Source organism: Camelus ferus, chromosome X (genome assembly GCF_009834535.1).
Source record: "Camelus ferus isolate YT-003-E chromosome X, BCGSAC_Cfer_1.0, whole genome shotgun sequence".
NCBI lineage: Eukaryota > Metazoa > Chordata > Mammalia > Artiodactyla > Camelidae > Camelus > Camelus ferus.
The window spans coordinates 21,424,338-21,451,957 of record NC_045732.1 but is presented as its reverse complement, the minus strand read 5'-3'; the positions used below and the strand labels follow the sequence as shown (position 1 = coordinate 21,451,957).

Below are 27,620 nucleotides of genomic sequence, written 5' to 3'. Positions count from 1 at the left end.
TTTATTCTACCCCCTCAATTTACAATTTGGCTGGACATAAAATTCTAGGTCAGAAATAGTTTTCCCTCAGATATTTGAAGGCATTGTTTCATTGTCTTCCAGTTTCCTGTGTAGCAGTTATGAAATTTATTGCCATTTGATTCTCAGTCTTTTGTGTGTAAGCTGCTTTTTCTCTTTATAAGTCTTTAGAATCAATCTACTCTTTATCCCTGGTGTTCTGAAATTTGTATAGTGGTATTTCTTTAGTGTGGGTTTTTAAAATTCATCATACCAAATATGAGGTGGTCTCTTTCAATCTAGAAACTTGTTTCTTTAGTTCTGGGAAAGTAGTTTGTCTTTTCTTCTCCATTTTGTAACTGCTACTCTTTGAATATGTTTGGTCCTCCTGGATTGTTGCTTAATTTTTAATTTTTTTCAATCCTATCTTCCATTTTTGTCTTTTTTTCTGTTTTCTAGGAAATTTTATCAACTGTCTTCAAATCCCTCTATTGACTTGTTGTTTCTACCATTATTTTTAATTTTGTAGATTGTCCTTGTTCTCTATTCTATTTTTAAAAACCTTTTATTATGGAAAGTATCATTTACAGGAAGAAACAGAAGAATGTAGAGAACCCCCATATATCCTTCTCTTTCCTTCAACATTTCTCAACTCATGATCAGTCTTTTTTTATGTGTTCTCCCTCTTCCTCTCTTTCGATATTTTGAAGTAAATCCCAGATGTTGTATAATTTTTTCCATAAATATTTTAGTATGTATATCTAAAAGATAAAGACTCTTATAAGAAATAATACAATTCTATCATTATACCTAAAAATTAATATACAGATATCCAATCTGTTCAAATTTCCAATTGTCTCTATTGTTATAATTCATTTTTCTTATTGCAGTTTGTTCAAATCAGGATCAGGTCTGTGTTTTTCTACTTGATAGCTATTTTTCACATTTAGAGCTTTTCCTCAAATACCTGGGAATCCTTTGCTATCTTTTCCTCATTTAAGAGTGAGGCACCAAAAAACTGATTGGAAAGGGTTCTTTGGCAAGAATTTGCTTATTTCTCATTGGCTTCTTTTCCTTAGGCTTAGATTTTAGCCTTCTCTGATCTACTGTGTGAATTACTTGAAACCTTCTGCTACTGCTTCATCTCCTATTCTTTGTCCTTGTGAATTTGTGATAATGCTTCCATTATTGTAATTTCAGTGAGGTTTTGGAAGAAAGTAAAACATCCATGTTTAACTAGAAGTCTCTTTCCATTTTAAAGTTTCTGTTAATACAATAAATAGGATCAAATAAAAGTCAGAAGTGTCCGGTTGAGTTTATGGGGACTTTTGTCCTAATAAATTAGTCTCTGGGCTTAAAAGGTTTTGTAAACCATTGCTCAAAGCAATTTCTTAATATATAATTCTAGAAATATAAACAGCACATTCTTACTCATTCTCATGTTCAAATCAAGTAAAGTTTAAAATCGAATAATTACTATATAATAAGAATTATTTCAGAGGAATGTATTTGCTTTGCCAGCATGAGTCAGTATTAACAAATTCTATTTTAGGTCTTAGAATTTAACCAATATAAAACATGCCTTCTTCTGAACCAGTAATATCCTAATCCAAATTCCCGATTGTAAATGATTTATATTTGGCACTAGGTCTTCATATAAGTGAAAGAAACCAAATTAGAACTATTAACACAGTCCTACCTCAGACAAAAGAAAGGAATTCTTTAGTGAATGAATCTCACTGTTCATTTTGAACTAAACAGGGTCTCATCATTGTTACATATAAGGAAACCATCTCATAAGATAATCATAATAGGAAGAAAATCATCCGGTTCTAGCCTCTCATTTAACAGGGAAGGACTCAGGAAGTCCCTGAGCAATGAAAGGATTTGACCAAGGTAACTTACCTAGTTATTAGCATGGCCACTGAACTATAGCTCTTGACTCCCAAGTACTTGTTCTTTTCATTGTGGTAGAATAATACAAGAGGAATGTACAGTAAATATATTGGTGGATATTTTTGCTGCTTACTGAGCAGAAGGGTGATTTTTTAAAATGATAACCTTTGTATAATTACTGAAAGAGGCAGAAATTTGGAATCCAACTTCAAAGTAATGGGAACCTAATCCAAGATTGTATGGGTAACAGTAGAAGAAAGAGCAGGGTTGGGCTAGACTAGAATAGAATTATCAGCAGGCCTAGGTGATAAACCTCATTCACATAAATAATAGAAAGGGCCTGTTGAACATAAGACACCAGAGTTGTAGTGATAGGGCAAGATAATGAAATCAGAGATTGATACCTAATTTGATATACCAGCAAGACAGGTCAACTAAAAGACTGCATCGACATCAGGAACAGTTGATTCCTATTCCTATTTTGCCCATTTTCAGTCACTGCCACCAAAATCTCCCAGTTGGAGTTGGAAAACTGGTAGAATGAGAAACAGGATTTTTTTTTTTAAAGTTTCTTGGTTTATTTTTCCTGGAGGTCTTATTTCTGTGTTTTAAATATCAGTGGTCACCTTAAATTGACAAGAAAACCAACTCATCTTTCTCTCTGTCCCCACCCCCGCCACCAGAAAAGACTCTTTCCCATTCTTTCTGTTTAATCTTTCACACACCAGTCCCTCTGGCCTGAAGAATAAAAGTTATTTATGATTTATTCTTCTTATTATGCGAAAGAAAAAAAACTTCAGTGAATGATTATTTTCATCTCTTAAATCCATTGAGCTACCAACACAAGAGTACTTATCAAATGATTATTTTAATCAACTGTTTACTTGTCTGTCATTCCCACTGGATTATGAGCTTCTTGAGATTATTTTATTTGTATTTGCATCTCACAGTGCCTGGCACATAGAGTTTGCTCAAGAAATGTTCAGTTGGTAAAAGAGAGCTTTGTTTACAGGTCAAATGTAAATTCATCCTGGCATTCCAGATTGTCAAGAATCTGGATCCTCCCTACTTCCCCTCCCCAGTTTCCACACTGATTTGGTTCCCTCTTGTTCATCATGCATGCCTCCATGTCCTTGCTTGCATTGGTGCTCCATACCTGGGCTTTTCTTTTCTAGGTCCAATCCTTCCTGCCCATCTAAGTTCTACTCTAAAAGTCCCTAACTCCATCTCTTCCCTTTAGCCTTCTTATGCAAGTAAAACTGATCTTTCCCTTTTCTGAATTCCTGTACTACTTGTTGATGGTAATACATCATTTTATCCCTTTATCATATTCATGGTGCTATAGCTACCATTTAATTGAATATCTCTCATATATATAGCAGGTCCTGGGATATACAAACCTCATCTCAAATGGTCGCACAATCCCCAAAGATACAGTGGTGTTATCCCTATTTTATTGATGAGAAGTAACTGAAGCTCAGAATATAAATAACTAATTTGCTCAGGATGACACAGATCTGAATCCAGATCTTTCTAATTCCAAAAAGCCTTTGCTCTTTTAGCTGCACCACAGTATCTCTTCTCCCTCTCCTCTCCTGCCTCCCTCATAATATACCTTTTGAGATATATCCACCCTTCACCATGTCTGCCACATTTTGTAGATGGTTAATGAATGTTTGTTGAGTTGATAGGGGTGTTAAAACCTATTTCTTTTTTTTTGTTTGTTTTAATATTTTATTGGAATAGAATACCTTGTTTTTAAAAAGTTGGTCTTTTGGGGATCATTTTTCATAACTTTGATTAAAATACTTGGCAAGTTTGATGTTAAAGCCACCATCTAATACGTTCTCTGTATTTATTTTTTTAACATAAAGGATAGGTTTTGTAAATATATGCAATATCTTCTGGTAACAAAATTTAATAAAAAATACTTACTAAATTTGAAATTTCAAGGGCAGTAGTTTCATTTATACATATAATAATTTTATATGTATAACATTTTATACATATAAGCAAAATTTTATTTAAAATAATCATTTAAAAAGAGATTTTGCTTTAAAGATTGTCTCTGAAAGCTTTTACAGTGTAGCCATATGTGCATTATTTTATAGTTCGAGACCGTGTTCGGACAAAAATGGAGCGTGATATCTTGGTAGAAGTTAATCATCCTTTTATTGTCAAGTTGCATTATGGTAAGTTATCAACAACCTTCCACTTCATCCCTTTACCTCATTCTCCCACTTCTGAGTACATTCAGATATACTAATGTATATAAATGTTTACTTGTGTGTATTTATATGTATTTAGTAGATACATATGGTAAAGTCATGGAAATTAAACCATTACTTCTTAGATAAACTTTAGAAGCTTTTATTGCACTTAGCTTCATGTTTCTTTTAGACATTATAGTTTCTGAGTGAAAAACCATAGGAACAGGAGAGGGTGTATAGCTCAGTGGTAGAGCGTGTGCTTAGAATGCACAAGGTCCTGGGTTCAGTCCCCAGCACCTCCATCAAATAAATATATATACATAATTACCTACCCCCTAAAAAAATAAAAATAATAATTAAAAAAAAAGAAAACCATAAGAACAGATAATGAAAATTTTATAAATTATAATAATTAACAACAGTGTACCAGCATTTTATACTCTATGTGTGTTAGACTAACTTAAAAGCAAGAAAGATCCTTAATGTTAATATCCTGAAACTTATCACCTTTCTTTTCCCCAAAGGCATATGTGCTTTTTCTCAGTGGGGAAAAGTGTGGTGATTCTTATTATGTGTAATTAGAGCTAACCAATCCACATTTTTTTTTTTTGTAGTTAGGTGATGTGGTTTTTATATTTTGTTTCATGGTTAAATAAGTCTTTTTCTGTTGGGAATTTTTCTCTTATTGATCACATGTTTTAGAACTATTGTATTCCTGAGAGACTATAGCCTGAATAAAATCTAACAAATGTTCTAGTGGTTCCATAATAAGAAACACTACATTTAACATTTCTACATGGAAACGAAGAGAAATCAGTGGTTATTTATCTTCTAAATAAAAATTAGTTTAGATCTATGGTATAGTTATTAACTTGCTAAAAGTAGTATTCATTTGTGAATGAGTTGAATTTAATGGAAATTTTCATTTCTTCATTCAGCTTTTCAAACTGAAGGGAAGTTGTATCTTATATTGGATTTTCTCAGGGGAGGAGATTTGTTTACACGCTTATCCAAAGAGGTATATAATTATTCTCTATTTTTAATCTATATGCATCCTGTTTCAACTAAAGCTTTGTTATATTTCAATATTATGTTTATTATATTTCCTCTAGTGGCACAAGATTCTTACATTGAAGAATCAAAGCCAAAGAGTTATTTTTCCTAATTTTGAATTTATTCTGAAAGTAGGATTTTTAAATTGATAAACTGTCTTTTGTCCTGCTTCTTTTAGTTGCAGTTTTTTCAGAAGCAATAATATATCAACAAGATATCCTTAAACAATTGGTAGTGGAAATTCAGCGTGCATATATTCAAGATCATTTTTCGTTTCTAAGATGTTACTGTGGTGGAGCAATAATAGCACACTCTAAATATAGTTGTTACTTAACAAAATTTTAAAAGTATTTCCCTCATGGTTCATGTTTAGCATTTAGTAACTGACTAGTTGACTGATTCAATCATTTTGCAAATTCCTTTCATAAGTAAATTGTGACTGAAACTACAGGTAATTAGCGTATTTGTGATTTTTTTAATCTTTAAACTTTAAGATGGAACTTTAAATAAAAATAACAAACATGGAAAGAAAATAAAGACAGAAAAAATATTATTTTATTTCAGGTGATGTTCACAGAAGAAGATGTCAAATTCTACTTGGCTGAACTTGCGCTTGCTTTAGACCATCTACATAGCCTGGGAATAATATATAGAGACTTAAAACCAGAAAAGTAAGGAATCATGCTGCTAAGTTGAATAGAATCTAATATAATTATTTAGGAGGGAATAAATATAGTATTATTTCATCAAACTAGCACAAACATTGGATTAGAGTGCCTGTGCTTTACATTTCTGCTAACACTATGTATTCTCATACTTTTAAATATCTGTTAATCAGCATTTCTTTTAACATTATATCTTGTTTTCATTTGCATTCTTTGATTTTTAATGAAGTTGAAGTCTATATTCATAGGTTTATTAGAAATTTGTATTTTTGTGTGATTTTTCTGTTCATGGCCTTTGCTCTTCTTTTGTTTTTGGAATGTCATTTTTTTTTCTCGATGATTTGTAAGAGGCTTTTCTTTACAAATTAAGAATTTAACCATTTGACATATGCTGAAAATACATATTTTTAGTTTAATCTTTTAACTTTATGTTATTTTAACCTACTCAGGTATTTTTTTTCTCAGTCATATCTACCAATTTTTCCTTTTTTTCTATGACTTTTATTCTTAGAAGGGCTCTCCCAATCTCATGATCAGGTATTTATTTTTCTTCTAAATTTATGGTTTCCTTTTTTTACTTTTAACTCCATCTGGAAATTTTTTGGTATGAGGGGATGGCATGGAGCGAATTGTTTTGTCCAAACACCATTTATTGAAAATTTTCTTCTCCACATGATTTCAAATTATTAGTGTGAGTTGAGCAAATTTCCCATTGCTTTTATAGTGGTGATTATCAAGAAGTTAATATTATTTAAGTTGTATACAATACTGTGCTCTAATTTGTTGATATTTTGAGCAAGATTTTTTTCCCTTTTTTAAGGATATAAACAAGAGTCTTCTATCAAGAATTTTTAAAAGCAGCTTTATTTAGATGTAATTCACATACCATACAATTCATTCATTTAAAGTGCACAATTCAGTGGTTTTTAGTATATTCAAAGAGTTGTACAACTATCATTTTTATCAAGACTTTGTATATTATTTACATTAAAATGTTACATGCAAAATGTAAATTACATATTGCAACAGGAAACAGGAAATGTTCCTCTGGAATCTTATTGAGTGATCACTTACAAATTGTTGTACTTTCACGTTTTACATTTGTTTTTCAGGTATTTTGTTTTCAAATAAGTTTCATATGGTTCTGTTTTTATTCCCCGCATAATGACTGAGTTTTTTTCATCATTTCCCCAATTTCACTGTCATAAGATACAATTCCTGGTGAGAATATTCAACTTACAGACCTTAGAAGTAAAACATTACTATAAGTATAAGATAAAACACTCAAAAATGTTAGTGTTTTGTATCATTTAATTGAATATATTTATTGTAGATCATTGTATTAACGTTGGTCATAAAATTATATATAAAGCGTGGGCCCTGTCTCAAAGGTCAAATAAGATCTAATGTAAGATTGCTTATAATGAGATCTTTCACATAAATGTCTAGACGACACTATTAAATTGAAGTAACATTTAATTATTAAATGATCCAAGTAAATACCATCATATAAAAACATGGGAGAAATTTAAACTTTTGGCCCAATTGTTGTATGTACTACAAGGGGTTTCCCAGATTCCTTTAAACTAGAATTCTGTTATAATAAATGTGGCTGAAATAATTATTAGTAATTGAAGGGGAATTTTCCTTATTGAGAGTAGTAGAGTTAACTTTTTCTTTCAAAGATAAAGGATGGGCATGATTATCTTAAAAGAATGCATTTGCTGTAGGAAGCATAAGTCATGCCCTTTTAGCCATGTTTTCTTTTTTAATTTCTTTAAAATTAACAAGAATGATTTAAGGTTTTGTTTATTTTGGGCTTTTTTTTTTTTTTGAACTCTCTTTCATGAATTCATTAGACAGAAGGGAGGACACCATACTGATAATTCCCTTTATATTCCCTAAATGTGTTGGTCTGCTTTGTAATCAAGCATAATCAAGATTAGTAGATTTTTTCCTAACAAGCCCCTTGTTATGAAGGAGCCTTGAAAAAAATATGTCCTTACTGAATTACCCTCAGTGGTAAACTTTATTGTAACCATAGTTGAATTGATGATCTAGGAAAGTTGGTGGTGTTTTTGACTTAGTAAAATTTTATTATAACAAAATTTGGCTTGCACATTTTTTTTAGTTAGAATTAAAAGGAAATGCCTATATTATGGAATTACTTTGAATATAAATGAAGCAATTTATTTCTTGACCTTTCAAGTCAGTATGCTAATACCTATCCAGAATTGCAGTTACTGGCTTATAGCTTAGTACTTACCCCTTTCTACTGCTCCTTAATTAATGACCTTACTCTCCACTCAGTTGTCTGCTAAATCCAGAAACCTGAGTATCTTTTCCATTTGGTCTGCTTTATCATAACTCCTATCTAAGAGCACACTAAATATTACTTATTTTTCCCTCTGAAGTGTTTCCTAAAATCACAGATCTGATTATCTCTCCCCTCCATGCATGTCAGCCTTTTATGGTCTTCATTCCTCTTTAGAAGAAACCCAAACACTTTGGAATGCCATATTGGCCCTTTGCAGATGGGGCCCCTTCGTTCAGCCTGTATTTCCTATTTATCTGTGCTCTGCCAGACACTGAGCTACAAGATGAACAAGGTCAAAGTCAAACTCTCTAGGAGCGCTCAGTTTACTGAGAAAGAGAGAAAACACTGGATGACATGTACAATGAAGGGATGTCAAGGAAAAACAAGGAGTGTGAGGAAGGTGTGTTGAGAAGAGGACTGTGTAAGTTGTGTCACAAAAAAAGCTAGGAGAGAATGATTGAGTCAACTGCTTAAGAATGATCAAGAGAATGACAACTCTTAACACATTTGACTTAAATATGTGGATCTGTCTGTTGTGCAGGTTTAGGCCACCTCTGCAGAAAGGCATTAGGAGGAGCAACTTGAAAGTGTATAGGTTTTGGTTGTTTTCCTAATAGTTCTCAAGTGTCCCTGGCTCATTAATACAAGTTTATAAGGCTCTGCCTTTGGGATTTGTTACATATGTGTGTCCAAAAAAAAAAATAATAATGTCCCCTCCTTTAGCTTTGCCTTCTTATTCACAGTCTAAAACAGTATTTTAGAATGAATGTGAAGATCTGATGCTTAACAAAGTAATTTCAGTTTTAGCTTCTAAAAATCTCTATTTAGTGTTTGAAAAGCTTTTCTAACTTTGTTTTCTTTCAGCATACTTCTTGATGAAGAAGGTCACATCAAGTTAACAGGTAAAAATCCTCATTTTGTTAAAATAGTCTCTCCTACTCTATATAATTTCCTTTAAGGTTGGCCATAGTACAAATATTAAGTAACTCATTGTTTGTGTTTAAAAGTTGAATTAGGACTTTTAAATAATTCATGTAAATATTGGAGCTCAAAGTTTAAACTTTCTGTGTGCAAATTATTGTAGGATGTTTATGAATTCAATATTTATTTTGGCAGATTTTGGCCTAAGTAAGGAATCTATTGACCATGAAAAGAAAGCATATTCTTTTTGTGGAACTGTGGAGTACATGGCTCCAGAAGTAGTTAATCGTCGAGGTCATACTCAGAGTGCGGACTGGTGGTCTTTTGGTGTGTTAATGGTAAGGTTTGGGGTGCCCTTTTTTTTTTTTTCTTTTGAGAAGTTCAGTAGTGAATATAGTAGTAATAAGAATAACTTGTTAAAAAAATCAGTTGTTTTATTATATAGCGATTTTAGAAGATTTGGTTATAATTAAGATGATGCTTTTTTACCTTCTGGTCTTGAGATTTTATACTTACTAATACCTCTGATTATTTTGCCTGTTTGCAGTTTGAGATGCTCACTGGTACACTACCTTTCCAAGGAAAAGATCGAAAAGAAACAATGACTATGATTCTTAAGTAAGTACTCCCTAGTGGATATGTTTTGATGAGATTTAAAGATAAATGCTTCAAACTAAAAAATGAGATTTTAGAGTGTTAGCTGTTGTATAAGAAATAACTAAGAAATTTGTTGATATTATGACATCAATATTATGTGGTTTAAATAAGAGCAAACTGCATACATCTAGAGTACTCATATTATCTTCACGTTAATATTGAAAGCTTTACCTTTGAGATTTGGAATATGACAGAGATGCTTATTATTCCACTTCTTTTCACATTGTCCTGGAGGTACTAGCAAGTACAGTAAGGCAATCAAAGAAGTACAATTTAAGATTTAAAAAGAAGGAATAAAATTGTCATTGTTTAGATAATATGATTGTGTCCACAGAAAATCCAAATCTTCATATAAATCCTTGGAATTAATAAGAGTTTGGCAAAGTTGCTGGATAAAGAGTCAATAAATAAAATCTGTTTCACGTCTGTATACTAGCAACAGAAAATGGGATTTTTAAAAAGATACTGTTTATAATAGTATAAGAAATAGCAAACCTAGGGATAAATCTAGTATAAGTTATGTAAGAACTCTGTGCAGAAAATTTAGAAAATTTTACATAAGGAAATTTTAGAAGATCGAAATAACTTAGAAAGTTGTGCCATTTTCACATTATGGCAGACCCAGTGTTGTAAAGATGCATGTTATCCAATAGAAATACAGTGTGAACCACATACATAATTTAAAATTTTCTAGTAGCAACATTGAAAAAGTAGAAGGAAATAATTAAAATTAATTGTAATATATTTTATTTAACCCAATATATATCCAAGGTATTATCATTTCAACATGTAATCAGCATTTTAAAATGATCAAGATTTGATACATTTTTAAATTTGAAGCTCACTGTGTATTTTACACTGTTTGAGCTAGCCACATTTCAAGTGCTCAGTGGCTGTGTGTGGCTAGTGGCTTCCATATTGGACAGCATAACTATCATTTCATTGCAAATCAAATTTAAATCTGAGTAAGCTTTTTGTGTAGAACTTAATAAACTGATTCTAATATGATAATACAAGGGACCAAGAACAGCTAAAACACTCCTGAAGAAAATCAAGATAGGAGGACTTGTTTTATCAAGTATCAAGCCTTACTATAACTGTAATTAGGACAATATGGCATTAAAACAAGTATAGAAAATAGACTTGTAAAACAGACCAGAGAGCCCAGTAACAGACCTATACATATGTAGACACTTAACCATTGGAAATTGAAGAGCAATAGGGAAGTAGCAGCCTTTTTAAATAAATCATGCTAGAAAAATTGATATTCATAAAGAAGAAGATGAAACAACTCCTACCTCACACCATCCACAAAGATCATTTCCAAGTATATTATAAATATATATATATTTTATGTATATGTGTCAAAAGGCAAAAAAGATTCTAGGAGGAAATATAGAAGACTATATTCATGACCTCGGAGTAGGAAAAGTAGTCTTTGGACACAGAAAGCACAAGCTGTAAAGGAAAAGAATGAAGAAGTATTACTACATTAAAATTAGTAACTTCTCATCAAAAATATTCCATTGGGAGAGTAGAAGAAGAAAGTTATAACATGTAACCCACAAAGGGCTTGTTTCCAGAATATATCAAGGACTCCAGTTAATCAATAAAAAGACAGCCCAGTAAGAAACACAGGTAGGAGACGTAGGGACTTCCCGAAAGAGGATATCCAATGACTGATAAGCTTATTAAAAGATGCTTACCTTCATTAAGCAGAAAATGCCAATTAAAACCACAACAAGCTACAACTACATACCCACCAGAATAGCTAACGGTAAAAAGACTGACAATACAAAGTGCTGATGGGCTATGAAGCAGCAGCAGCTTTCATCCATGGCTGGAAGGAATGTAAAGACTTGTAAAACCACTTTGGAAAGCAGTTTTTGGCATTTCTTCTGAAGTCAAATATATGTATAACCTCATCCATTAACCCCACTCCTAGGCATGCACCCAATTTATATGAATCAAGGTAGTTGCACACCTAGAAACAAGTACCAAGATATTCATAGCACCATTATTTGTAATAGCCAAAAAATGGAAACTTGGTTGCTATATATTCATACAGTAGAATACAGCAGAGGTTGACAAACTATCTAAGTATTTTAGGCTTTGAGGCCACACACAGTCTCTGTCACATAATCTTATTTATTGTTTCTTTCCACACTTGTAAAATGTAAAAACCATTCGTGGTTCAAAAGCCATACAAAAATAGGCTGAAGCCTTTTGCCCATGGGTGTAGTGTGCCACACAGCAAAGAAAAGAATCAAACCACAATTACATGCAACAACTTGGGTAAATCTCACAAGAATGTTGAGCAAAGGCAGTTCAAACACAAAAGGATGAATACTACATAGATGATTCTATTTATAAAGTTTTAAAAGCAGAGAAGCTAAAGCATAGTTTTTAGGGTCCATATTTAGGTGGCAAAAGCCTGAGGCGAAATAAGGAAAGTGGTTACATTGGATGAGGGGTTCTGACAAGGTTGTATTTCTTGGCCAGATGACTGTTCACTTTGTGGTCAATCATTGAGCTGTGTACTTTAGTTTTGAGTTTGGGGGGTTTTGTTTTGTTTTTTGCACTTTGTTATTCTTCACAATAAGAAAGGTCAAAAACTACTTGCTGTATAAATGAATATTCACTGAACCTTCATCACTCCATCTACTCTGGCCAATTCCTTTCAGCTAACAGGCACACTCTAGCATTGAAAAAAACAGACCCCTTTCTTTGACCTGGCTTTTCTTTCAAGTTTCTGTACCACTTTCCTGCATCCTTTCAATACAAAGCCTCTTTAAAGAGTAGCCTAAGCTTTCTGTTAGCATTGTTGGGCTGCTTTTGTTCCACAGCCTGTTTGTCATTCGTTTCTGCCACTCTGTTGAAACTTCTCTTCACTGTGGTCATCAATAATCTCCTGATTGTGTAGACCAGTGGCAGATTGTTAGAAAGGTGACTCTTTGTACCATTTGTTCACACAATTCATTCAACAGATGATTGAGGTCTTGCTATATGTACTTAGGCTGCAGTATGAACAAGACTGACAACCTCTTCTGTGGTCTCACAGAAATTGCATTCTAGTGGGGGAGACAAGGAATTAATATTTAAGCAAATAAATATGATAATTTCCAATAGTAATAGGAGCAGTGAGGATAATAAACCAGGGTACTCTTGAAGTGTGAGAGCAGGGGCAGGGGCAGGAGTCAGTTTAGATGGGCCAGTTAAGGAAGGTTTCTCTGAGGAGTATTTGACACTGCTGGCCACTCCCTCCCCACTTAGTTTTTCCTACTTTCATCTGCTTCTCCCACCGCTAACCATTCTGCTTTTGGTCTCTTTTGCTTGACCATCCCTCCTCTGCCTCTTTTCTCTTTCTAATTATGAAAGATTTCAAATGTATATTCGCAGAAATAAAATAATACAGTGAAGATACATATACCAGTCACCCAGATTCAACAGTCATCCAGATTTTGCCACATTTGCTTCGTCTAGTCTGTCTGCCTGTCTGCCTGCCTTTCTTTTTCTTTCTTTCTTTCTTTCTTTCTTTCTTTCTTTCTTTCTTTCTTTCTTTCTTTCTTTCTTTCTTTCTTTCTTTCTTTCTTTCTTTCCTTCCTTCCTTCCTTCCTTCCTTCCTTCTCTTTCTCTCTCTCTTTCTTTCTCTCTTCCTCTCTTCCTCTCTCTTTCTCTCTTTCTCTTTCTTTTTTTCCTTTACTGAACTATGTTAAACGCTCCGGGCATGTCATTTCTCACCTTCCGTTTGCATTGCTAACAAGTCTGGATGTTTTCTTATGTAACCATATGTATCAAAACTAGTAGTAATCACCTAATACCAGTCCTTAACCGGATTTTTCAGGTTTTCTCCAAAACTGTGTCTTTACAAGTCTGCACATTTCATTTGGTTGTGTTTCTTAAGCTTCTATTCATCTAGAACAGTCAACCCTTGTTTTTCCCCTGCCATTTACCTGTAGAAACCAAATTACTTTTTCATTTTCTGGATTTATCTTGTCAGAAGATGAAACCACCTCTCAATATCTGAAGCAAAAAGCATAAAGCTGATTCTATTGCTTATTATAGTAAGGGAAAGCAATGCTGGTCCAGTAGAGTCTCTCCAGCAGAGTAGACCACTGTTCTTATATAGGGTTTCTGGGAAGGGTGGAGTTGAAGAATTGGCAGGTTTCCAGGGCATAAGTGGGTTGACATCATCTGTAGGAGTGTGGTTACTTGGGTGGGACTGTTAGCACTCAGGTGTGATTGTTGGAATCAGTTCATTCGTATGTTCTTCTTGCTAATTTTCACAGATGGAAAGCAGTTACTGATTGGTTGGTTTGCAAAAAACCAAAAAAACAGGACAAGACAAAACTCTGTTCACCTAGGCAAGTTGTCTCTGATCAGTTTGGTTTAAAACCAGGTCTGGTGACTCTCTTGTTTCCATGGTTACATAACAATAAGTCGTCTTGGCAGTGTGGAAATTTTTTACATTCTCCTTGTGATATTGTTTCACTTGTTTCTTTGTCTTGTTTTTGGTTAAACTTTTTTGGCAAGATTATTTCATAGCTCATACTGTTGTGCCCTATTGCATCACATCAGGAGGCTTACAACAGCAGCTTGCCCCCACTTTAAGTGATGAGGTTCCCATGGTTATAGCTGATCCCTCCATTGTAAAGTTCCCTGTCAGGCTTTCATCTAATGGTTTCATACATTGATAATCATTACTTGAAACAATTATTTTATTAGAGATTCAAAATGGTGATTTTTCTATTCATGTTATTCCTTCATTTATTAGTTGATATTTTCCGAAACAGTGAACTTTCACTCATCAACTAGGGCTATTTAGTTACCTTGAAATAATGCTCAAACAAGAAAGGCAGAATAAATGCTTGATTCTCTTCTTAATTATTTCCAATTGTCATAGCCCTAGTTACTTACTTCCAGTGGGGGTGATGTCTATTGAGTTGGGTTTTTATGTTTTGACTTTCTTTTCCCTTTTTTACTGTAAAGAATTCATAGGATTTAATAATCAGTGTGATTCAACCAATTGCATTCATCATTTTTAATGTCCAAATTGTTCTTTTTCTGACCACCTTTTAAATGTTCTCATTCCCCGAGGTTCCATCTCTGATATGCTTCTCTTCCCCTCTGCACTCACTTTCCTGGCTGACTTCAGTCTTTCCAATAACTACTCAACATTTTAATTACTCCCAAGTCACTCTTTCTTAACTTAATTTATCAGACACCAGACCTGTATTTTCATTTACTCACCTGCATGGCTTTCCGAAATGTATGACATGCATGACTTAACATTTTTAAACTAAATTTATCTCTATTTGCTGTTCTGTTCCTCTTCTTCCATTCCCAGTTAGCAGCATTTCCATGCACCCTGTTCCCCAAGCCAGAAGCCTAGAAATCATTCTTGATTTTTTCCTTCTCTCTTGCATATGCAGGTATTTATTAGATTCGCTCTCAAAAATGTTCCACTGTCCCAGCCTTTCCTCTTCATTGCACTGCTTACTGTCCTCATGTCTCCTACCCGTGGTGATCTCCTACCCACACTATCGGGTCAAGCTCCTAAGTAGAATGCCTGCTTCCTGCCACCAGTTCCCACTCCAGATCATTCTGTACTTCCCTTGGAATACCTTCTTGAAAATAAATCTGGTCAGTTAGCCCACTGTTTGAAGACCTCTGCTATATCCCTGTTACATAACACAGCAGTGTTTCCCCTTGTTTCTGTTTTTTGACAGAACCCTAATTCTCCAAGATGTTAATAGGTATTCTCTGAAAAAGAGGTACTAAAAACAAATGTTTGGAAAAATACTTACTTCTTTACTCTAGGTTTTTCAGCCTTTTATATGCAGTGTTTTTTATTCTATGTCTCCAACAGGGGGCATAATAATAGCGTTCCAGAAACTTATTGGATCATGAAATATTTTTTGTTGTTGCTAAGTGTCTAGAGAAATTAATGTTATTTAGTAAAATGTTGGGGGAACACTAACCAAATGAATAATTCTTAACCTTTAAATTTCATTTAAGGCCTTTTACAATCTCCCATGTTAAATTAGATATCCCCTGCTGTTTTCTTAGCACTCTTTACATATGTCCTTCTGAGTTTGTCTCTTAATGTACTAGGCTCATCTATATCTGTCTTCCCCCACTGACCATGGAGGAAAGTCATTTTTATCTCTGTATCCTCAGCACTAAGCAGTGTCTAGCACATAGTAGTTTCAATAACAACTCACTGAATAATAAATGGATCTATTTCTGAAATAGAAATTTCTCTGCTAGCCATTTTCTTCAGCTGTGTTATTATTTTCATACTTACAGGATCACTAGTTTCCTTAATTTGTAGGTTGGGGGAAAGAATAAAATTATATATTAGAGCTTAAACAGACCTTCAAGCTCATCCAGGCCAGTGGTTTTCAGACTGTGTACCACAGACATCTTAGATGTTCCACAGACCCCTTTCCCACCAGCTCTTCTTCCCTGCAGGGCTATTAAAGGAAATGGGAGGGAAAAAAGTATATGAAACATATGTTCTTTTAGCAATTTTAAATGTGGGATTCCTTAAATTCTCTTTGAGAAAGAGTTCCAGATCTATAGTTTGGCAGCCATTGATCTAATATCCAGTCCCCTTGCTTATGAAGAAGTGATAACAGGCCTGAAGGGATTGGCTTTCCCAGGGTCACAAAGTTTTAGTAATAGATCCAGAAACTAAGACTCAGATGATCTTACTTTCATAGTAGTGCTTTTTGCAAAATTCTGAAAAATCAAGAAGTTCATTAGAAGATTTTGGGCTAACATTGTACTATGTGTTCACACAAAAACCTAGATACAAATATTCATAGCAGCTTTATTTGTAGTAGCCCAAAACTGGACATAATCCAGATGTCCTTTAACAGGTAAATCAATAAACTCTAGCATATTCATGTCATGGAATATTACTTAGCAATGAAAAGGGACGGACTATTGATACACACAACAACTTGGATGAATCTCAAAGGAATTATGCTGCATGAAAAAAGTTACATACTATATGGTTCCATTTATATAGCATTCTTAAAGTGACAAAATTGTAGAAATGAAGAATAAGTTACTGGTTGCCAGAGGTTAGGAATCAGGGAGAGAGGAAGGTGGATGTGGTTATAAAGGAGCCACTTGAGGAACCCTGGTGGTGGTGAACTGTTCAGTTTCTTTACTGTGGTGATAGACACAGAAACTTATACATGTGATAAAATGGAATAGAACTTCACCTCACACCTGTCAGAATGGCTATCATCAGAAAATCTGTAAGTAACACGTGTTGGAGAGGGTATGGAGAAAAGGGAACCCTTGTATACTGTTGGTGGGAATGTAAATAAATTAGTGCAGCCACTATGGAAGCAGTATGGAGGTTCCTCAAAATAAAATTAGAGCTCCCATATGATCCAGCAGTTTCAGTCCTGGGCATATATCCACAAAAAACGAAAACACTAATTCTAAAAGATACATGCACCCCAGTATTCATAGCAGTACTGTTTACAATAGCCAAGACATGGAAGCAACCCATTGCCCATCAACAGATGATTGGGTTGAGGAGATAAGATATAGATGTATACACATAAACACACAATGGAATATTACTCAGCCATTAAAAAGAATGAAATTCTGCCATTTGCAGCAACATGAATGAACCTAGAGAATATTATACTTAGTGAAATAAGTCAGACAGAAAAAAGACAAATACTGTATTATATTACTTATATGTGGAATCAAAAAATAATACAAATGAATGTATATGCAAAACAGAAACATACAGATATAGAAAACAAACTTGTGGTTACAAAGGGGAGAGTAAAGGGGGGAGGGCCAAATTAGGGGTATGACATTAACAGGTACAAAACACTATGTATAAAATAAAATAGATAACAAGAATATATTCTATAGCACATGATATTATAGGCATTATCGTTTAATAACCTAGAATGGAATATAATCTGTAAAAATACTGAATAACTGTGCTGTATACTTGAAACTAATATAATATTGGAAATCAACTATACTTCAGTTTTTAAAATGGCATAGAACTAAACACACACATAAGTGCAATTAAAGCTGGAGACATCTGAATGAGATCAATAGATTGTATCACTGTCAATATCCTGGTTGCAATATCACATTGTAGTTTTGTAAGATAACTATCATTGGGAGAAACAGGGTAAAGTGTATGTAGGATCTCTCTGTGTGATTTGTTACAACTGATTTTGAATCCACAAAATTATCTTAAAATCAAAAATTTAACTTAAAAATAAAATATAGATACCTCCAAAAAATAAAATGTTATTCTATGTGTTTATTATTTAGAGCCAAACTTGGGATGCCACAGTTTTTGAGTCCTGAAGCCCAGAGTCTTTTACGAATGCTTTTCAAACGAAATCCTGCAAACAGATTAGGTAACAGTTTTAATTAATTTGTTTCTTTTTTGTGTTTATTGGTGTATGTTTTCTAAGGGGGAGATGGATATTTGTGTTTGTTGTAGGATTATGAAATATTAGGACAAATGTTAAAAGTGAAAACTAGATAAATAATATATATTTCTCCTTGAAATAAAATTACCATTTAATCAAAACTATTTAATTTTTGATAGGCGCAGGACCAGATGGAGTTGAAGAAATTAAAAGACATTCATTTTTCTCAACAATAGACTGGAATGTAAGTATAGAATGAAAACTTTTTTGAAATATGTTTTTATAATTAACCCATGTCTAAGTCTCTTTTTCCCTCCAGAAACTGTATAGAAGAGAAATTCATCCACCTTTTAAACCTGCAACTGGCAGGCCTGAAGATACTTTCTATTTTGATCCTGAGTTTACTGCAAAAACTCCCAAAGGTAAGGAGAAAACATGACAAGCCCAAATGGAAGACAATATCTGTATTTTTTCTTGTTCAATCAGAAAATCTTTCCTAGTGTGACTCTTTATACTGTTCTCATTTCTCCCCTTCATACAATATCCCTGCTGCAATAACTAGGTGGTTAGTAAATCATTTACAGCATTTTAGAGCTGTTAAGATTCTTGTTAAATCTTATTTCAAATTATGTTGTACCTTAAACTTTGATACTAGTTATGTGAAAACATTACTTGGTTGTGTATTTATTTACCTGTAGCTAGTTTTACATGAAAAACTCTTCAGCATAAATAGTACTCTTTAAAACTCTAATATTAGGTGGTATTCTGGAAGTACTTGTAAAGTTCAAATTCCAAACATAACTTAAACTTTATATGAGGTATGGTAACTTCAAAATGATTCATACCCTGTGTCGTGCTTTATCCTAAAATTGCCTAAACTGTGACTGTAATAGCAAAGTCATCTTTGATACTGGTAACCTGTGTTTCATTAATCAGCATGTGTATTATACAAAACAGTGTGTTTTGCACTCTATTATTTTCTCATTTAGTTGTATCAAACCCCAGATTTCACTGACAGGCAAATAAATAGAAAATGTACTTGCACATATTTCCCATAGAGTATATCATTCAAACTCTATAAAGCTTTACACCCCAAATCCTCACAATCTATATTAAGCGTTGATGGGTATTTATTTTTATAAGGCAATCTTCGAAATTTGGATTAATACATGAACAAAATTTTATCAAATGCATAGACAGTGATATGCATAGAATTGACGATATATGGTAACGTTTTACTTTGCTTTCTCAATACAATTTGTCCTGATAGAGAAAAATCTTAGACTAGAGCTGTTATATATTACATTCTGCCCAGATAGTTTCTCTTAGCGGAAGTCTTCAGTATAATACTGTCACATTGATGTAAAATTCATTAAACAATATATATTGCTGAGAATATCAAGCTGATGTTAAAAAAGAACTTTATGTGGAGTTGATGTTTAAGTAGATTTACCTATTTGTTTTTTGCTTACCTTTAGCCTTTAGTATGTTTATAAATATTAGTATGCCTAATTGTGTGTTTATATTTATGCATAACACATTTATTATACTTTTATTATTTCTTTTTATAATGAACATTAACTATATTGTAAAAGTATTTTTCTGTTTTTGTTAATGCCCATAGATTCCACATAAATTAGTTGAAAAACAATATATGTCATGGTCATGTCGTAAAATCATATTTTAAGGACTACATACCATGATTGTTCTAGAAATTACTTTTGACCTTTAATATATATAAATTAATAATTTTACCTTGAGTTTAGATTTCCAGATTCTGACATTATATATTGGGACCACTGGGCTAAATTCCTTTCTCCTAAATTGTCTGTAGATCAATCTTGTATCTCCCCCTATCCAGGAGTCATAGCATTTCTTAGGTTATTATTTAGGGCTGCACTGTCCGATATGGTAGCCAGGAGCCATTTGTGACTATTCAAATTTAAATTAATTAAAAATAAACATATTGTTTCTCAGTTGGCACTAACCACATTTCAAATTCTCAGTAGCTGCAGGTGGCTGGGGGCTACCATATTCAACAGCACAGATAAAGAAAATTTCCATCACTGCAGGAAACTCTTTGGGACAGTGCTAATTTAGAATAACATTAACCCAGTAATTCACTGGTTTATTATATTCTTCAAGTGAAGTGCTTATTTTCTGGGCTCTGAGGGACTAGGCTGTTAGAGTTGTGATGACAGTAAGCCATCAGGACAGATCTGATGCAGTGAGTCACTGAGTTATCCTGGAAGCACTGGGTACATGAGAAGTAGAATTCCAGAATAAATGAAAAAGGTCATAATGTTGACAATTCTTCCCTTAATAACCTTTCTAAGCAATTACCTTCATGATAATTTATTATTCTTTTCAGACTCACCTGGCATTCCACCTAGTGCTAACGCACATCAGCTTTTTCGGGGGTTTAGTTTTGTTGCTATTACCTCAGACGATGAAAGCCAAGCTATGCAGACGGTTGGCGTGCATTCAATTGTTCAGGTGAGTGAGTGTCTAAGTGATTTTAAATGTGAGAAGTTGTTAAGATACAGTTCATTGTGTGAATAAGTGGGTTAGATTTGATCTGCTGACCTTAATTGAGCAGCTTAAAATACATTTTATATCATTGACATTACTCTTGGAAATTCCTTTCATATGCCTTTGAAAAGGTTGCATGTACCAGAATCCTGGGTACCTATCTGACTTGAAAGTGGAATTCTAAGAGACTTGAAATAAATATCACCATCTTGTCTCTCACATCTCCTGTGCCTCAAAATGGTTATCAGGCCTAGTTTGTTTCATCCTCTGCCTCTGTTAGATCAGTTATGATGAACTGAGATCTCCTGGTTCCCCAATGCCTTAGGACAGGGGTCAGCAGACTTTTTCTGTAAAGGGCCAGATAATAAATATTTGACGCTTTGTAGGCTGTGTGAATCTCTGTTGTGACTACTCAGCTCTGCCACTCTAGCACAAAAGCAGCCGTAGCCAGTACATAAATGAATAAACATGGCTGGGTGCCAATAAAACTTTATTCTAAAAAAACTGGTAGCGAATCAGATTTGGCTCACAGGACACAGTTTGCCAACCTCTGCCACAGAAATATATAAGAAACAAAAATGAACTTAAATCTTAAGTAATATAAGTTTTGTGTCCTTGTTCTTTTGGAGCCCCCATTAGGAAGAAATGGTTATGGGTACTCCTTAGGGTGCCCCCTCCCTCCTTATCCCATCTGTTTATCAGAGTGAGAGAAAAAGGAGCCACAGAAGCAGGTTTCTGAGTGTGTCAGTGTGAGAGAGAGAGAGAGAGAGAGAGAGAGAGAGAGAGAGAGAGTGTGAGAGTGTGTGTGTGTGTGTGTGTGTGTGTGTGTAACTGGAGACTGCGCTGGTAAATTAAATGTTATTAGAGGAACACAAGTAGTACAAACCGTTAGATTTATTTCTTCCCACCCAAGTATCATGGAAAGATAAATTTAATTCATCGTCCTAATCATAGAGGGAACTAGATACATCTTTTGAAGCATTGAATTGTTTTTAGGGTATCATTAGTGCATGAATTTGCTTGATGATTAAGTTGCTTTTGCGCTAAAGTTTTTTTCACGAGTCAATCATCTTGCTTTCCACTTCCTAGAAGACCAATTTAAACACTGGTTTTTGAACAAAGTTCATGTTGAAGTAGTCTGTCCCTTTTACTACAACAAGCAAGTTAATAAGGCATAACTTCTGTACCTAACTTAGAAATCACAGACATACTCTACAGAATTCAAATTTTAACCTATAGGCATGGAAGAGGTCTCCTATCAGTGTAGCCAAGGGCTGCACAACTTCCTGCAGCCTGTTACAGAACTGGTAATTTGCTGTTCACCATCCTACCACATCCTATTGGCCTTTAACCCGTTAACAGCTTCTCTAGCCGAAGCTATACTGAAGCTGTGACTTGAGAGTAGAGAAAGGAGGTTATAGCGAGTGATAGTCCAAAGCAATAATAGTAAGTATCACGTTCAAACACAGTATTTTCTTTAATCCTCACCATTACCCTCTGAGAAAACACAGGTTCAAAGTTACATGGCTTGAAAGTAGCACGTCTGAGACGAGAATCCAGATGTTCTAATTCTGCATCTTCTGAGTCTTTTCTTCTATACTGCAGGTTTCACACATCTCCCCCATTTGCAGGGGTACTTCAAAGACCTATAGCCGGTTGGGGAGTGGAGTGGGGCATAAACACAGGCAAGGCTGTTGGCCCCTTAGCAAGTAGCTCTGTGTTTTCTTTTTGTACATATTCAATTTTTTCTTTTTAACGTAAGCTTTTTAAAAAGGCACATTTCTTGCTGTACTTTTTGTCATAGATACTTGTAAAATACACAGTTTTAGAAGACTAAATGCTGTAAAGATTCATTTTTGTTTTTGCTAAATTCATTTATATTTATAGTTAAGCTCAACAGTACGCACTGAGTAACATGTTTCCCTATTATGAAATGTACCAAAGTCACTACAGAGCTCTTCATCAATTTGTAATTGTGTTTGTAGCAGTTGCACAGGAATAGTATTCAGTTTACTGATGGATATGAAGTAAAAGAAGATATTGGGGTTGGCTCCTACTCTGTTTGCAAGAGATGTATACATAAAGCCACGAACATGGAATTTGCAGTGAAGGTAAATGTTTTTAGATTTAAAATTAAATTCTAACAGTTTTTATTCATGCATGTCAGTACCAGTTAAAAATGATACTCTTCTTTGGTAAATGTGCCTTTTGTTATAAAAAGGTAAGGTAAATTTAAATGTCTGGCTAGTGCTCTTCAGGGATCTTAATCTGGAACCATGAATTCTCCTGTGAACTAAAGGTAAGGCAACACACATTCAGTTTGCCAAGGGCAGTACCAGTTTCTGCGTGACCTGATTTTTAGTAGCACCCCTTTTACTCTCAAAAGTCCCCCATTTTATGGTCAAGATGTCAGGAAGTTCTTTGAAATTGTATACCAAAATTTGTATGTTTACATTTTCTGGCAAAAATGTTCATATACCACATTTAAAAGGATCTGTGAACCAATAAAAGAGAACTATTGTCATAAAATTTATTATAATTTGCTGCTTTAATTTCATTAAGTATCCTAAGACAATAAGGATTTTCTAAGCCAAAACCAAAGCACATGGCTCTAGGATAAAGTTTGAATCCAAACCTTTAGTTGTAAGTAAACAAATACTATATTCAGGTCTCTGCCTTTTCACTTGTTGAGATGGAAGCCTCTGCTCTCCCATCACAAACAAGTGAAGTAATGTCTAAAGCTTTCATCTTACCTTGAACCTTAGAACTACTCTGTGAGTATGAGTAGCTCATGTTTAGTTAGTAGGGAAAGTGGCATTAATTATTATTACTTGAATCCATCTACCTGTCTTTCCATCTATCTAGATCTAGTATGATTTCATTGTGCAAAAATAAACATAAATGTGCCTTATATTTGCATGACAAATATCTGGGGAAGACACATACACAAAAACTATTACTATTCTAAACTTGGGTGTAATTGCTTTAAAAAGTCATCAGTGTCCGTAAGGCTTCCTGTCAGATATAAGGATGAACCAGAGAAATAGGTTTTAATTTGCTCTTCTATTCAGTGAAGTCTGGGGTACATAGAAATTTTCCAATTGTGTACATGAAAAGAGAGGATGTGAATAATGTACTTGGTAGGCAGTTTAAGAATGTATCTTGCTTACATAAACACATCAGAAAAAGCAGAAATGTCCTGAGGCCCCCTTTGAATTATAGAAACCAGGAGCAGTATACCAAAACCTTGAGAATATCTTCAAGCTATTTGTGGATTCTTGTGACTTAAATTAGTTTCATAAAACCAATCCCAGTGCAACTTGATTCTACTGAAATTACTACATATCTAAGATTCACAAACACAGTTACGGACATAATGTGAGCTGGGCTCAGATCAGCAGATCAGAGAGAATGTTGCCAAAAATAAAACCTCCCAATGTGTTCTAGTTTTCAAAAGACTAGCCCCGAACCATCTCCCTTGAATAAACATGTCTGTTCTATATAATTTTCCTCTTAATCATCCATTCGCCTGATTCCACATTATCATTTGCAGTTGATCACAGTGGACACCTATATGTTTGTCTTCCCTGGTCTCCAAATAACGAACTGTTTTTACAACTAAATCCATTTCCGATAGATTTGACTCATACTGAGAGTTGCAAGCTCTTTCCTAGGATGCTGGAGCATTTGGGTATTTATTGCATACACTAATTACTAAGCTGTTTTAAAATTGAAATATGAAGGTCACAAAATTGGTTTCAGACTCCCCTTTGGATGAAATGAAAGCAAAACTTGTCTTTTTTAAAATATAATATTGCTTTAACAAATTGAAACATTAAGAGAAGTATTTTTAAGAAGCAGCTGACATAAAAGGGTTGGAAAGCTATGTTAGTATTTTAAAGAGCTTTATTATAATAATTAAACTTAATTCTAGCCAAGTAAAATTCTGGGTGTGGTTTTCTGCTTAGCTTTCTGCCTGGCTTCAAAAATAAAGCTTGTTGTACTTAACTATTAATTAATTTTTTATAAGTGGCTTACAACTAATGGGATATTCCTGTGGAAGCATTTTATTAAAGGAAGTAAAGTTAATTCAATAAACAGATGCTAGTGGTGGATTATAGATACATCTTGCTCATAGTTATCTGTATTGATAGGGGTTAAAAATTAACTGAGTTCTCAAAAAAAAATTAACTGAATTCTCAAGGGTTTGAGACATTCAAGGATAGGAAAAAGGTATGTTAACTGTGTTCTTGGTACCTTTTCTTGAGACTTTTGACCTTTTATTAAATCCTAAACTTACTACAAACTTAAACTAGACAGGTGTGCCTGTGACTCATGGCAGAGAATTTACTTTACAGCCTTGCCATCTATGTCAAGACTGGCTTACAAATTTTAATTAAAATTTGAATAAAACTCAACACATGAACAAAACTGGTTGATAAATGGCTTATATTAACATTGTTTATACATGATAACACCTAAGGCACGTAGCTGTAAATACTTCAGGTTTATGACTGTATACTTCAAGAGATTCTGTTATAATTATTTACCTTTCAGATTATTGATAAAAGCAAGAGAGACCCTACAGAAGAAATTGAAATTCTTCTTCGTTATGGACAACATCCAAACATTATTACTCTAAAGGATGTAAGTAGATTCTTTAATGTAAATCATTTGAATCAGTTGTCTAACTCACATTTGAAATGTTTTCAAATATCATGTGGTAGACAAAGAACTTGATATAGTAACTGAAAAAAAATAGACTGTAGGACAACATATATAGTAGCATAATTTCAGTTATAAAGAAAAGTATCTTTATATAGTTAATTTTTCTGCTTTTACTTTAAGAAGAAAAGTATTACTGACATTATTGTTTTTAATACCAGCATTTACTGGAACACTTCGGTATTAATTATACTCAGAATTGACTAGTCTCACACTCTATAGGCGCCCCAGACTGTCTTCCTCAGTGCTGCCAGAGGGAGCTATTGCTGGTACCCAACCATATTATTACTTCCCTGCCTACAGTTCATACCCCATCCCCTCCGGTCCCTGCATTCCTCCGTCTGTAGTAGTTTACACACTTCCTCACACACCCTGTGCTCCAGCCTTGCTTGAGTATGTACAGATTTTTTTAACATGCCTCGTTTTCTCCTGCTACTTCTGTCTTTGAATTTATGATTCCTTCAGTTGAGAATACCATTTCTTTTCTTTGCCTGGCTAGCTACCACACATCTAAGACTAAGCTAAGGCATTACTTTCTACAGGAATCCTGCCCTGCACATCACCACCTCCTGGACAAGTGAAGTGTCCTTTCACTGCTGACTATGGCTTTCATGTAACAGAGCTATTGGCACAGGGTGCAACCTCCCTGTCTTGCTGATGGTGCTCACTTAGGCTCAAAGGCCACATCTGGGTGTTGTAGACCAAATATGTCATGTGGCCACCTAAGTCAGAGGACTTCTGAGATACCTTCGCTCTGAGATTTTTTTTAATTCCAATGTTTACCCTCCCTTCTCCTTCTTAACCAAAACTCCAATTCCCTCTCAATAATCTATCACTGCTCATTGTTGGAAGGAGAGTGTTAACTTAATCCCATTAAAATGTGAAGTTTAACTGACTCTTTAAATAATATAACCTCCAAGAATCCAACCAAGTAAATTAAAAAGGAAATGTGAAAATACTTTCTCTCAGCCTTGCCTGGGAAGCTCCCAGAGCTGTTGCTGTTTTTTATGTCTTTGCTCCTTCCTTCATTCCAAATTCCAAAGCCTCTAAAATTCCCCCCCCCCCTTTTGTTACAACATCTCCAACATTTAAAAAAAACTCTTACTCCTATGTCTGTTTCTCCCAACTAGAATAAAAACTTTGAGGGCAGGTACCTTGTATTTTCCATGTTTGAGGCCCTAGCACATGGTGCTTCTTATGGTCCTTAAACAAAGCCGTGCAGTAGCTCTATGAGGAAGGGGGACTAAAAGAGACTGAAGTTTAGTAAGGAGGTTATGTCAGTTTGGGATCACCTAGAGTACAGATCCAAAATTACAGTGAGCTTTCTATTTCCACATTAGGAGTAAACTGGTATGCTTCTGTGTGGTTGAATGGAATTTCTCTTTGCTAGTTAATCTTCCTGCTTAATTCTTGCCACAGCTTGCCTTTCAGTTTAATCAAAATCAGAATAATTCATTGTACTGTGTATATAAATACAGACGTTCTGCAGTTGCAGCAGAAGTTCCAGGAATAGCACAGCAGTGTGCCTTTGTACCAGTCCCTGTTGTCACCAGTAGATAGAAAGATCAAGAGGAGTCAACCAGAAGAGCAGAAGTTCAGTGCCCCTTCGTGTATCATACCTATAGTTATTTTAATTGTCATGAGTTAAGCTTCACAGAAGGAAATTACAGGTTATTTTTCTGATGTTGTCTCATCAATTCCTATTTTAATATTCTTATGTGGATAAAATTGCAGATTTTACATCCTTCATTGGTTGTGATAAGTAAAATTTTCCTTGAATATAAAGAGTTTTAATTTCTCTCTACTATGCTGAACTTTGTTCTGAGCACATGTAAAGCTTCACATAATTTTTTACATTTTGGTGTTGAATTTTACAGGTATATGATGATGGAAAATATGTGTATGTAGTGACAGAACTTATGAAAGGAGGTGAATTGCTGGATAAAATTCTTAGACAGAAATTTTTCTCTGAACGAGAGGCCAGTGCTGTCCTGTTTACTATAACCAAAACTGTTGAATATCTTCATGCACAAGGGGTAAGTCTTTTTAACACTTATATATATGTGTGTGTGTGTGTGTGTATATATATATATACGCACACACACATATGTACAGATATGTACACACACATACATACACACACACAGATACCTTTCTTCTGACCTTTTCTTTCTTAATATTTGAGCTGTAGTTACAAAGATAGGAATTAGTCTATGCA

The 27,620-nt window shown here is 34.2% G+C and overlaps 1 protein-coding gene and 1 non-coding gene across 6 annotated transcripts in view; both read left to right on the top strand.

The window, feature by feature from the left end:
* Window positions 1-27,620, top strand: part of RPS6KA3 (ribosomal protein S6 kinase A3) — a 104,306-nt gene that overhangs the window by 61,183 nt on the left and 15,503 nt on the right. For all 5 annotated transcript variants that reach the window (XM_032475661.1, XM_032475663.1, XM_032475659.1 and 2 more), the window contains 13 exons: window positions 4,005-4,085; window positions 5,042-5,121; window positions 5,721-5,827; window positions 9,003-9,040; window positions 9,255-9,397; window positions 9,607-9,677; window positions 18,042-18,130; window positions 18,325-18,389; window positions 18,465-18,567; window positions 20,517-20,641; window positions 22,663-22,788; window positions 25,235-25,324; window positions 27,280-27,438. In XM_032475661.1, coding sequence (XP_032331552.1) covers window positions 4,005-4,085; window positions 5,042-5,121; window positions 5,721-5,827; window positions 9,003-9,040; window positions 9,255-9,397; window positions 9,607-9,677; window positions 18,042-18,130; window positions 18,325-18,389; window positions 18,465-18,567; window positions 20,517-20,641; window positions 22,663-22,788; window positions 25,235-25,324; window positions 27,280-27,438 — 1,277 coding nt within the window. The remainder of the gene's footprint in view (window positions 1-4,004; window positions 4,086-5,041; window positions 5,122-5,720; window positions 5,828-9,002; window positions 9,041-9,254; window positions 9,398-9,606; window positions 9,678-18,041; window positions 18,131-18,324; window positions 18,390-18,464; window positions 18,568-20,516; window positions 20,642-22,662; window positions 22,789-25,234; window positions 25,325-27,279; window positions 27,439-27,620) is intronic.
* Window positions 4,334-4,405, top strand: TRNAS-AGA. Its single transcript has one exon. It is a non-coding gene; the product is annotated as a tRNA-Ser (tRNA).